The 12969-nt window shown below is 42.1% G+C and overlaps 1 protein-coding gene across 1 annotated transcript in view; it reads right to left on the bottom strand.

The window, feature by feature from the left end:
* Positions 1–9285: 9285 nt before the first annotated feature.
* Positions 9286–12969, bottom strand: part of LOC143022530 (uncharacterized) — a 4364-nt gene continuing 680 nt past the window's right edge. Inside the window, exons 2-3 of the mRNA XM_076180788.1 lie at positions 9814–10991; positions 9286–9299 (exon numbers count right to left, since the gene is read on the bottom strand). Coding sequence (XP_076036903.1) covers positions 9286–9299; positions 9814–10991 — 1192 coding nt within the window. The remainder of the gene's footprint in view (positions 9300–9813; positions 10992–12969) is intronic.

The following is a 12969-nucleotide window of genomic DNA, read 5'->3' as shown; positions in this document are numbered from 1 at the left end:
TCAGCCAAGATGCCGTCAAATTCAAAGTGACCACCAAGGACAAACAAATCAAAGAAGCCAAGTGTACACGCGATCTTTTTGGACTTATGTTGTACCTGGCAGTTTCTCAGAAACTCAACCTTGCCTATGTCCTTTCTTACCCCCTGACCCCTGTTCCACTGTCTTTGTGCCATATCACGAGCGATATGAACAAGACATCCAAGAGCAATCTCTGGGCGAAGCTAGAGGCAACTGGGACATCAGATGCTACACCACCAGATGAACCTGATGCGTATATAATAGACTTCATGTTTTGGCTGAGAACCCTTAGCATGCCACCAACCTTTGCAGGTATGGCCAGGACAATTCTGCAACAAGCCTGCAAAAATGCAGCTGTGGTGCATATTGTGGCTGACACGTACCCCGAGGGTCCTAACATCAAAGATGTTGAACATGATTTGCGGGAAGAAAATGCGTCACCTAGTTGTTCTTCATATTGCATAGGGCCATCTCAAAAGAGACCAGCTGACCTGAAAAGTGCTTGGCGTTCTCCTCAATTCAAGAAAGGCCTCTTCATCTTTTTGAGAGACGAATGGATGTCTCAGGCGTATGCACCAATAATTGCAGGGCATCAGCTCTACTTTGCCCTTGAGAATGAGTGTTACCTATACACATCTGATGGGAAAGTCATAAGTAGGACCCAAGTGCGCCCACTTGAGAGTGGTCACACTGAAGCTGACACCCAAGTTATATTTCATGCCCAATTTGTTGCACAAGTACATGACAAGCCCCCTGTGATTGTCATTCGCAGTGATGACACAGACGTCTTCATTCTTCTTGTTTACCATTACAGGTTCATCTCGTTTCACCTTTTGATGGACGCAGGAGTGGACTCTAAGAATACTAGGCGGATGATAGATGTGTCACATCTTGCAAACATATTCACATCTAGAGTATGCGATACCCTCCCCAGCTTCCACGCGCTGACGGGGTGTGATTATACTGCATCCTTCATGAGAAAGGCAAAATGGAGACCATTTGAAATAATGAAAAAGAGTGAAAAATTCACTGCTGCTATTAGCAAACTTGGGGAAACTGATGTGATTGACCAAGACATCTCAGCAGTTGTAGAAGAGTACCTGTGCTCAGTATATGGGGCTCGTAACGTCAGTGGTGTCAATGAAGCAAGGCTTCAACTATTCAATAAATTGTATGCACCTAAACGTACCAATGACCCCCTTGAGAAGCTTAAAACTAGCAATCCTTGCTGCATGCCACCTTGTGAGAAGGTTCTTCAGCAAAAGCTCCGAAGAACCAATTTTGTAGCGTTTGTCTGGAAGAATGCTAGAGAGGCTAAACCAGTGGCATTTGGTCCTGAGGGCCATGGATGGGAAGTTGAGAAAGGCAGAATGAAACTTCTGTGGTTTTCAGGTCCAAGTGTCCCGGCAAACATAGAAATTGAAAGTTCTGACTTGCTATCGGAGGAAGATAATGAAGAGGAAATTGACATCCAGGAGTCATATTCCTCCGACGAAGAAGAAGACCCGGACTTTTAGGTAGCTGCTAACATTCTTGCAGAATCATAATGTAGCAGTGCCAACCTGACAAAAATATGTTCATGAAACTCAGGCTTATACGTTGTCAATGACTGCTGTTTGGATAGATTTTCTTTATTGAATTCATTTATACAGGATACATGTAGTGTAGAACATGTTTAGGTCTGGGTTTGTGATGGCAAATAAATAATATTCATCAAAAATAAAGCTTATTTGCATGAAAAAAATGTTTCCCTAACGTATAGCCATCTGGTGGCGAAATGTTGAACTTGATGTGGTGGCGCTGAAATTAAGTGATCAATACAAGGCCCTATTACATTGCATATATTGGCATTATTGGCATCATATCAGTATTAAAAACTGCCTAGATATCTAATATTCACATTTCAAGTGTAGCTAGTGGCTATTTACTGATCTGGGGCTGATAATTAGCCAACATATGGAACCATTCCAAATTGACGGACTTTGATCATTGTCCATGACCTTTTGACCCCTGGTGACCCAGATATGGACTTAATTTGCATATGTTGTATATCATCTTAAAGAGCATTTAAAGACCTTTAATTTGATATATAGTTTGTTACCATACCACCAGGAGGTAATTGTGTAAGGGCCCTTTTCGTATCCCCCTACCCCCATTTTTTCGGTACATTTGGCAAGTCCATTTTCGAGCATAAAGGGTTAATAAAACCCAGACCCACCACTGGCCAAATCTAAGAACCGCATTTTCAGATGTCCTAAGGTAGACCCTTTCCAAAAACACCCATAAGAAATTTGGTACTCTCCAGAAAATAAATGGCCCCCAGCTCTTGGACTATGAGTAAATGCCTTGGTGGATTAAAAAGTGTAATGAGAAATAGACATTTGGGAATGGATGCTAAGATGAGACTGTATGAAGGAGTGATTGTGCTGGCAGCACAGTACAGGGCAGAGACATGGAACATAAGAGAGGAGTTTGAATGTGTTTGAGATGAAATGTCCAAGAAGTATGATAGGGGTTACTAGGTTGAATAGTGAGAAATGAGGAAGTGAGGAGAACAGGGGTGGAAAGGGAGCTAGGAGATAGAGTTGATGAAAGAGTATTGTGATGGTTTGGACACATGGAAAGAATGAGTGAAGAAAGATTAGTAAAAGAAGTGTGGAAGGCAGAGGTGGAAGGAGTGAATATGAGGAGGCGAGCTAGGATGAGATGGATGGATGGATGGGGTAAAAGGGGCATTGGGAACGAGGGGAATGACTGTTGAGGAAGGATGGGAGAGGACAGAGGATAAGAGTGAATGGAGAAGGGTTGTGTATGGATGATGCTGCGGTGCATGAAGGGGAGTGGGTGGGGGATGGGGGTGAGGGAGTATGTATGAGAAATAAATTGATGCAGCCTGAAGGGATTTCTCCCAGTCTTCTCCTTTTCTGCACAAGGGGACAGAGAGGGGGGGTCATCAAATTAATGAGGCGGCCTTGCTGTGGATGTGTTGTGTCTTGTGTAAGGGGGAAAAAAACCTTTGGTATATGTGTACTAGTGTGCTAATGTACTAGTGGTAGTATATTAATGTACTTGTGTATTAGTGTAGTACACTATTTGAGTGCATTTGTAAAATACCAGTAGAGTACTAGTACTAGCATGCTAGTATTAGTAAATTTGTGTACTAGTGAGCTACTGCTAGTGTAGTATTAATATCATCATAGTACTGGTGTGCTAGTACTAGTGTATTAATACTAGTGTAGTACATGTATTAGTGTACTAGTAGTATACTAGTGTATTAGTAGTCTGCTAGTACTATTGTACTTCGACTTACCATCTGACCAACAGGTCAAGCTTCCTCTGCATGAGGGCTTTGATGGCCGTAGTCTGCCGACACAGGCGGATAGATAGATAGTCTTTATTTGGCAAAGAATCAATATACATAAAGTGCAGACAATGACAAGAACACATACAGGCACTCCTCGTTTAACGACCTACTCGGTTAACAACAACGTGGAGTAACGACGGGCTTTATGACAGACCAATATTTGTTTAACGTAAGTCTCCCGAAGTTACGACGTCGTGTACGATAATTAAGTTGGCTGAGGCAAATTTGTATGATGTTATAAATGAACTTGTACTGTGGATATTAGCTGTGAGGTAAAGTGTTCTGAAGCTTAGGTCTACATTACCATCCTGCAAGCTGGAAAAACTACCTGGGGTACAATATATACCGGTAGTGGTAAATTTTTAGTTTCGACCAAGAGCGCAATATAGCAATAGAAAATTAATTATTAATTTTGTAAATTATAATGTATCAACGTAATATGCAATTTTGTGAGCGGAAATAAAAAAAAAAGGTGTTAAAACAAATTTCGTAAGTAACGAAGTCATGTCGGATGAATGGTTTGTTATGATAGATGCCGATGTCGAGGAAATGAAAGGATGATAAATTTGCCTAACCTAACCTGTGTTTGATAAATCATTACCTGCAAATTAAATGTCATCCGGCTCATCCTTGTTGTTGTCGTCGTAAGAGACGTTGGCAGACGACAAGATGGCATCCCGATCCTATGCTACCGACTTCGTTCATTAGCATATTTTCTTGTAACATGGTATTTTTCACTTTCATTTCCGCCCACAAAATTGCATATTACGTTGATACATTTTAATTTACAAAATTAATAATTAATTTTCTATTTCTATATTGCGCCCATGGTTGAAACTAAAAAAAATACCCCGGTATTCAATATGGAATGTCAGCATACGCGGATTTGGTCATATACGGTAATTTTGGGAACATAACCACTGTAAATAAACAGTAAATAAAGCTTTAATGTACTGTATAAAAGAGGGAAATACACGAAAATAAAGATACATGTATTACTGGACATGGTACATACAGTACATGTACGTATATACACTTTCGCTTAACGACCAATTCGGTTAACGACGGTGCGCTGGTCCCAATTGTCGTCGTTAAACGAGGAGTGGTTGTAATTTGAAATAATAATTGAAAATTGCCGAGGATACCACAAAAAAAGCATGTATGTTAAAAAAATCACACGGCACCATGCAACCACAATGTTCCTGAACACCGCCTGTTTTTGGTTGTTTTTCTTTCTTTGTAAATAAAAAGTCACTTGTTCAAAGTGAGAAAGCACTATGACATCTCACTACTAAGCAAATCCTGTAGCCTGTGGAATGAAAATGGGAGAGAAAAAAAAAAGGACGGACGCTAACATGCACCATATCACCGGTTGGCAATTTTCAAATGTCACAATTCGAGAGTTCTGCATAGAGTTTAAATACACAATACACGGAAAACATGAAATATCCCACCGCTGCCACCAAATGTTCTGGGTGGCTAAATGAATGCGCGAATAAATTGTCAGTTTATATTTGGATATACACTATCAACAAACGCGTGCACTTGCTACAAGATGTCTTCGAAAACTGATGCACCAAGCTTACCTTGCGCGCGAAAAATGTGCATCGCATTTGCTATATCTCACACAAATAAATTCCATACATAATATAAATATTACAACAAATAATAAAATAATACAATATAATTTTACTACACATCATGCCAACACATTGTGGTCCTCATTAGATTGTTATTCTACACTAAGTCACACACGTAGGGGGTTAAGGGGATCAGAGACAATCATGAGTAATACCAGTCAGTACACATATGAGACATAAACATTGTTATAGTTTTGCTAATATTACTAAAATGTTCGTAACACATAGGATATTGAGACCAAAAATTGAGCACCATCACAATAAGGAATATTGCATTAAGCAAAGGAACAACAAAATAATGTTAAATTGTAACAAAACAGTATGAGTGAGTACCATATCAGAGTAGTGCCATTAATGATATACTACATTATTCTACAGCTGCATCAACATGTTGTTATAGTGAATGCTACATTGCAGCTAGGGTCACCTATTAATTCTAAAATCTTGTCTGTATCTCAGGAAGGAGTGGGCAATTAGTATGAGCACTAGGAAGTAGTACATTATAACCTGAAGCACCAGAAGTAGGGTACCGGGGACCAGTACTCGTATGAATAAAACAACAAGGAGAACGAGGAAAAAGTCCAATTACCTCGTTGCCTGGTGCCCTGATTCACCAGACTTGTATTATGGTCAAATCATAACTGTTCTCGGACCCTACCTGAGACATATACCGTACTATGACTAGCAAAACAAAGGTGGAAACCAATTTGTAACATCATTGTTGTACTAAACTAAACTTCTGAAGGACAAAAAAAAGGGGGGGGGAGGTCAGAACAGTTATGAGTGAACGCAGATTTGGATGGTATTACTCATGGAGTCAGGTATCCCTCACTAAGCTAGTAGTACATAAAATATCTACTCTTGGTTATTGGAAGTAGCGAGGGAGCCATTGTTGAGGATCAAGAGAATATGAAACCATTATACTGGAGACTTTTTTTTCTAATTTCTGCCTTTGCCAAGATAAGAAGGAGGGAGGGAAGAAGGGGGGTGGATGAGAGTGGAGTATGTGGGGATGGAATGGGTGGAAGTGAATTTTATGCCTTTGTTTTTTTGCCGCCTCCCTTGTAAGGGGGAAAAAGCTTTGGCATATATTTTTATGTACGTTCAATTTTTTTTATTTATTTATTTTTTAATCAATAGAAGGCAATCTTTTTTGCTCTATTGGCTGCAAGTCAATCTAGGTTCCACTGGTGGACTATGTGTTGCGATGTAGTTAGTAAGGCTCCTTTTCTGGGATTGACAAGGCAACAGCTGTTCATTACACATGAGCTGTAATGCCAACAGATGCAAAGAAGCACATTGACGAGCTTTAGATAAACAGGACACTGGCAGCATCTATCGTAAGAGTGAGAGGGCAATCAAACCAGTTGCATTTATATATATCAAATGATGTTCATACATGGCCCCTATCCTGCACTTGCCAATGCCTACAGGATCAAGTTGCCTTCATCTTAGGGGGGAATGATAAAATAGGATGAGAGAGAGTCCACATGTACATGACTATTTACAAATACAAAAGGTCACCCACCCCCCTAGCCTCTCTTTTTCCCTACTTGCATCAACTACAATATGAAAGTCCCAATTCCACTGGCACACATTTTACAATTCAATCTTTCCCATTCTTGGGGGGTGGGCAGAGGGGAGGGGGGAAGGGGCACAACACTTATCATCAAATGTTTGACACCTACAACACAGCCCACCCACTTCCTCTTCAGGTTTGCTGCAGCTGCCCTGACATATGCAGTGACAACTAAGAAGCCAACTGTAGGAGGCAGACAGCTGGCCTCTGGAGATGGGTAACGCACCTACACCATCGGTTTGGCATCATCAAATTTGAACCAGTACCCGCACTCGCAGCGTTTGGCCTCTCCCGTGTGCAGCCACATCCGGTTGACGCAGGTCGCATCCTCCTCACAGATGCAGCCCACCAGTTGCAAGGCATAGAAGGAGGGCACCATTGTTTGGTTGGAGGAATCGCCACTCACACACTTGTACACACGCATATCGAAGGGGTTCTGCTGCCGGATATGAAAGGCAGCATTAGTTCCAAAAGGAGAATCCCCACCATTAGTAGTACAGTGAGTCCTCCTTATACGGTAATTCTTTATCCGATAAATTCACAATTACGGTATTTGGTAATTACTACCCTCGATGCTATTTACGATAAGAAAAATTCACAGATATGGTATCCACTAGATATTTTGAAGAGGAAAGAGCAGTGAGAAGGTAGGTCTGCCATATCCTGTTATTACATGTTATAATGGGTTCAGTATGCAGTAATTTAAATTTGTGGTAAGTTTTTCAGGAACGCATATGTACCATATAATGAGGACTTACTGTACAATATTGTGGACATGTGGCCCTGCTACAAAATAAAGTGTTAAAGGGTATGAAGATGGTAGGCTGAAACATTTGTATTAAAAATTAAATTTTATTTATTCTTTCATATACCATGGGCTTTCCCCCCTCTTACCAGGGAGGTTGCCAAAGTCAAAAGTCGTATACCTACTCCCATCCATTCCACTTCCTCTCATCTTAGCCCACTGCCCTGGGTCAGTGGTCTAGGCAGCAAGACACTACAAGGCCAGGTCACTTGTTCAGTGACCTCCCCTCATGCAGAAAAGGGGAAGCTAGGGAGAATTCCCTTCCAGCTGTGTCAAGATATCATTCACACACAACTACTTCTTAATGCCCCCATCCCCCACCACCTCCCTTCCTTCCTTGTATCACAGTATCATCCACACACAGCCATTTTCCACTCGCCCCTATCTCCTTGATCCTTGTTCAAGGAAGGACATTGCACAAAGTCAAATCTATACATCTACACACCAAGGGCTTTATCTCACTTACATGGGAGGTAGCATAGTCAAAAGACATATTCACACCCACTCCCAACCATTCCCTTCCTATCCAACATCCTTCTCTTTCTCTCATCTTTGGGTCTCATGGATGAGAGAGAGAGAGAGAGAGATAAGGAGAAATCCCTTTGGAATGCCTTGATTGAGAGGACTTACTAAAGTGGGACAGAGGAAAAACAAGAGGAAATGCAATGAAACTCAAAAAAGATAACTACAGAAGAGACCTGAAAAAGTACAGCTTCCCACACAGAGTGATAGATATATGGAACAAACTGGATAAAGAAATAGTGTGTGCTAACACAATACAAGAAAACAAACTTGATCTTGCAAGATACAAAAATGGGTCACCACGAGCACAGCTCCCCTTCCCGTATAATACAACTAGGTAAATACACTATAACTTTCCACTCCCCCAATCCTTTCTTGTTCAATAGACGTAGAATAGATGCAGGGGGATATAACTTCAAGCTGGAGGGAAGGGGTTTTTGCAACCTACACCCCATGTCACAACCACCAAACTTGCTTGCTGTGTGGGTTACCTTGCAAATGTGGCCCTAGAACACATCAATTCAGACTCAGGTGACCCTCCAGTGGGCTCTCTGCATATGGGATGATGGAGTACTGGCAAGGTCGGGAGGTTTACAATAGATGCAGTGGCACTCGGAGGCAAGAGGACCAGGTTGTGGCAAAATCAGTTGTGAAGGTTACACCTACTATTATTAGCTGGGCTGCAATGGGGGCCCACCTCACTGGAGTAGCTGTAGGCATATCTGACTTACCATAGGTTCCTATTACCAGCCACTTTGGACAGGAGTTCCTGCTTCTCCAACCCAGTAGCATGCTCTAAAGAGTCGGCCATAACTGCAAAAGAGGACACACTCAGTACAGCAAAGAGGTAGCACAAACTATGGCTGAATCTTGGAGAAAGAAGACAGACAGAAAAGGAAAATAATGATATGAACAAAAACAAATTAAAACTAATGCCCATTCATCTTCCAGCAAGAGTTTTTACATTACAATCAATTAACCCATTACCCCTGATCTCTTGGAGAAAACCTGTGGGCCTGACATCCTCCTCCAGGCAGGTTCACAAGTCACACAGGGACGATATAGTATGTTGTTAATGTGGGGCATTGTAGTATTGTGTCCTCTGTGTTGGGGGGCATCATGGGGAGTTTGAATCTGTAGCCAGGCCTTTTATGAGTTCTATATTACATTCAAAAGTAATGGAGCTATTCTCCAAATGACAATCACTGTCATTCTAAGATAGAGCCCATTTGTAGCTGTAGCAGTGACTGAATTCTGTGAACTGGTTTGATCATGTTTTCTGTGTTTTATTTCTCAGAGTGAAAGAGGAGTAACACAACAGTGATTTTATAATGCATGTAGTGTGATGTATTGTACATTAGGCATCCATTGCTGCATGCAATAATTTGCCCTTTATTAAAGAGGCCATTGTTGACTAAGAGCTGTGTAGACCGGTCAATTTCTTTCTGGGTGGAGGTCCAACTGGAGCAATGGGTGAGGGCTCTCCTATAGAAGGATGCAATAGTGGAGTCCTTATATTTTTGAGGGCACTCACTCTCTCCATTCAAGCACAATCCAGGATTAGTTGGCTTGGTGTACACTGCTGTGTGGGTGCTCCCGTCGGTTTTCTGGGTGAGGAGCACATCAAGAAAAGGAAGGACGCCGTCTGTCGCCTCCTCCGTCGTAAATCGAAGGCCTGACACTTCCTGAAGGAGGCAGCGAAGGTGTTCACGCTCCTCAGAGTCGGTGGTCCTCACGAAGATGTCGTCTACGTACCGGCCGTACAACAGGGGGCGGCCAGAACGATTGAAGACCTCTTTCTCCACCGAGCCCATGAAGAAATTGGCGAAGAGAACACCTAACGGAGAGCCCATAGCCACGCCATCAATTTGTTGGTAAAGTTTACCACGGGGGCAACGGAAGGCGGCCTCTTGTGTACAAATCCTCAAAAGTTCACGAAGGTGAATCTCTTCTAATTTCAACAGAGGTACTGGAGAAGACCGGTATATGTGATCACAGATGTAGTCGGTGGTGCGCTGAACTGGAATGTTTGTGAAGAGGGACTCCACATCAAGGGATGCCATCACTCCTTCTGCGGGGGCGCTGTTCACACAATCCAGAAACTCACGGGATGACTTAAAACAGTATTGTGTGGGAACAAAAGGCGTGAGGATGGCATTCAAAGTTTTAGCCAAGTGATATGTAGGGGTGGGGATTTGGGAAATGATAGGGCGCAAAGGGTTGTCATCTTTGTGTGTTTTAACGTTACCGTAAATGTATCCGGGGCGGAAGTCACCAGTGATCTTTTGAAGATGCAGACCGTCACGCCGTGCGTTGACAGCAACAATGATCTTGTTGCCCTTCCTGATGATGGAGAGGGTGGGGTCACGGGTGATCTGCTGGAACTTGGTGGTGTCACACAGGATTGAGTCCAGTTTGGAGAGGTACTGCCGGGAGGGGATGAGGACAAACATTGCTGCTTTGTCTGCCTTTCTGATAGTTATATCCGGATTGTTACGTAGGTTCTTGGCGGCTTGGTAGTGTCGGGGTTTCAGGAGCCTGCTATGAAAGGTTCCTCTGGAGCGGGAAGATTCAGCAATCAGTAGGGGTTGTAACTCCGGAGAAACAGAAGCCTTTCCATCGTCCGTTAATCGGTGAATTTGATCGAGGAGGACCTCGACTTCCAATCGCTTAGCGAGAGGGCGAGGTTTCATCATGGTGTGGCAGTTCAGGCCAAGTCGCAAAAGTTCTTCCTCGTCAGGTGTGGGTTTGTAATCAGTTAGGTTCACATATCCTTCCGTCGGTTGGGGGATCCTCATGGGGCCACCGTTGAGGTTCGCCAGTTTCCTAGTCGTCCTCCGCTTGGTGGCCTCTGTGTAAAGTCCTATGGTGCGTTGGAGGGCCTCATTCAACATCTGTTTGGTCTCGACCGGGGCCTCGGTGTTGGTCCATAGCAGGGTATGAGTATCAACTTCTTGCCGGAGGGAATCGACCAAAGCAGTTTTTTCATTTAGTTCTTCCTCGACTAAGGTCCTCCTGAAGTCAAGGGTGGAGCGGCGGATTCTAGCCGCACGGCTGTGTAGTCTAACATTGGAGTAACGCGGCAAAATATTTTCTTTAAGGCATATAGAATTGTATGCAACAGCAAATTGAGTTCTGATGAGTTTCCGATGAAGAGTTTCAAGTCTTCTAAAGATCTCTCTAGCATGGAGAGGTAAAGAAAAAACCAAGTTGCCGATAGAAGCCATCTAATGGGTAGAACAGGATACAAGACGTTTCGCTAATCACAGTTAGCATTTTCAATTGTGACAATAGCAAAGAAATGGATGATTGTAAATACAGAAGGTAAACACTAGGAAAGATTACAAAGAAATGACCGTTATTCTGGTCTGAAACTGGGAAAGGACACTTTGAATATCGGGGAAAGGAACGCGGGAAGGGGAACTGTGACCACTGGGAAAGGACACTCAGATGACCGTTACTGTGCCCTGGGTGTCCGTCGCGGACGGAGTGACTGCTCATGGGAGGGCTGATTTGTCTCGTAGCTGGGTTGTCTGGTTTGGCGGATTCTGAATGGTTTGAGGCTGGGAAGAATGGTGGGGGCTTCCTGTTGGGTGTTCAGTGTAGGTTGGCTGTATTTAATGTGGAGGGCCTCTCCATGCTAGAGAGATCTTTAGAAGACTTGAAACTCTTCATCGGAAACTCATCAGAGCTCAATAAAAAAAAAAATTGCTGTTGCATACAATTCTATATGCCTTAAAGAAAATATTTTGCCGCGTTACTCCAATATATATATATATATATATATATATATATATATATATATGTATGTATATATATATATGTGTGTATATATATATATATATATATATATATATATATATATATATATATATATATTTATGTATGTAGTTCAAGTAGCACATTCATGCCTTCCCAACACCTTGTACAACGGCGGACATCGGAGATGTCGTATATCAGTTTCAAATTTCCATGTTACCACCTAATCAATATGGTCAATCAAACCACAGCAAAGAGGTACAGAGTCTTTATTATCCGCCAAGGGATATTTTGTTCATGTAGTTTATTATTTTTTTTTTTTTATATATTCATAGGGCCTGCGTGGAACGTTGGCATGGTGGCTAGCGTCCCTGTCTCGGGCAAGGGACCAAGCCCCTTCCCCCCCCATCACACACACACACACACACACACACACACACACACACACACACACACACACACACACACACACACGACTTAGATCTCGTCTATGTAAATGTATTTCATCTCCAACTTCAGAGTTACATACAAAGGACACCGTATCCCTCTCCTCTCTCTCTGTCTATCTGTCTGTCTGTTTGTCCCTCTATCTCTGCCTATCTGTCTCTGTCTCTGTCTCTCTCTCTCTCTCTTTCTCTCTCTTGTTCTCTCTCTTTCTCTCTCTGTATGTCTCTCTGTCTATCTCTGTTTCCGTTTCCTTCTGATTGTCTATTTCTTTTATTTCTTTTGCGGGACATATGACCATGACTAGTGGACAAATGGCCTCAAAATGTATATCTATTTTCATCACATTTCTTTTCTTTATTAGTTTTTCTAGTTTCCGTGAGGTCACTCAGGCAGCAAATCACAGGGCAGTATCTTAGAACTGCATTATTTAGACTATGTCTACAGCCTCAGATCTCGTCCGAGTTTAGATTAGGTTAGGTTAGGTTAAGTCAGGTAAAGCTACATTGGTTTGAATTAATACAAGTTAGGTTAGGTTAGGTTAAATCAGGTTAAGTTAAGTTGGGTTGAATTAGTACAAGTTAGATTAGGCTTGGTTAGATTTGGTTTTGTTTTGTTTGGTTTGGCTTAGTTTTGTTTGGTTGGGTTTGGTTAGGTTAGGTTATATTTATTAGGTTAGGGTACTTTGGTTAAGTTAAGCTAGTTTTCTTGATCTATTTACTTTTTTTATCACATTTTTTCCCCTGATTTTCATAGCCTTTTTCACTTTTTTTTTCTTTTTTCTTTTGGGGGTTGGGGGAGTCTAAACCGTCATGGAAGCATTATTGGCATTGTTTTG

Source organism: Oratosquilla oratoria, unplaced genomic scaffold, assembly GCF_046742065.1.
Source record: "Oratosquilla oratoria isolate Oo_2021 unplaced genomic scaffold, ASM4674206v1 SCAFFOLD112, whole genome shotgun sequence".
Classification (NCBI taxonomy): Eukaryota; Metazoa; Arthropoda; class Malacostraca; order Stomatopoda; family Squillidae; genus Oratosquilla; species Oratosquilla oratoria.
The sequence above is the reverse complement of the archived record's forward strand: the minus strand, read 5'-3'. Positions and strand labels throughout refer to the sequence as shown.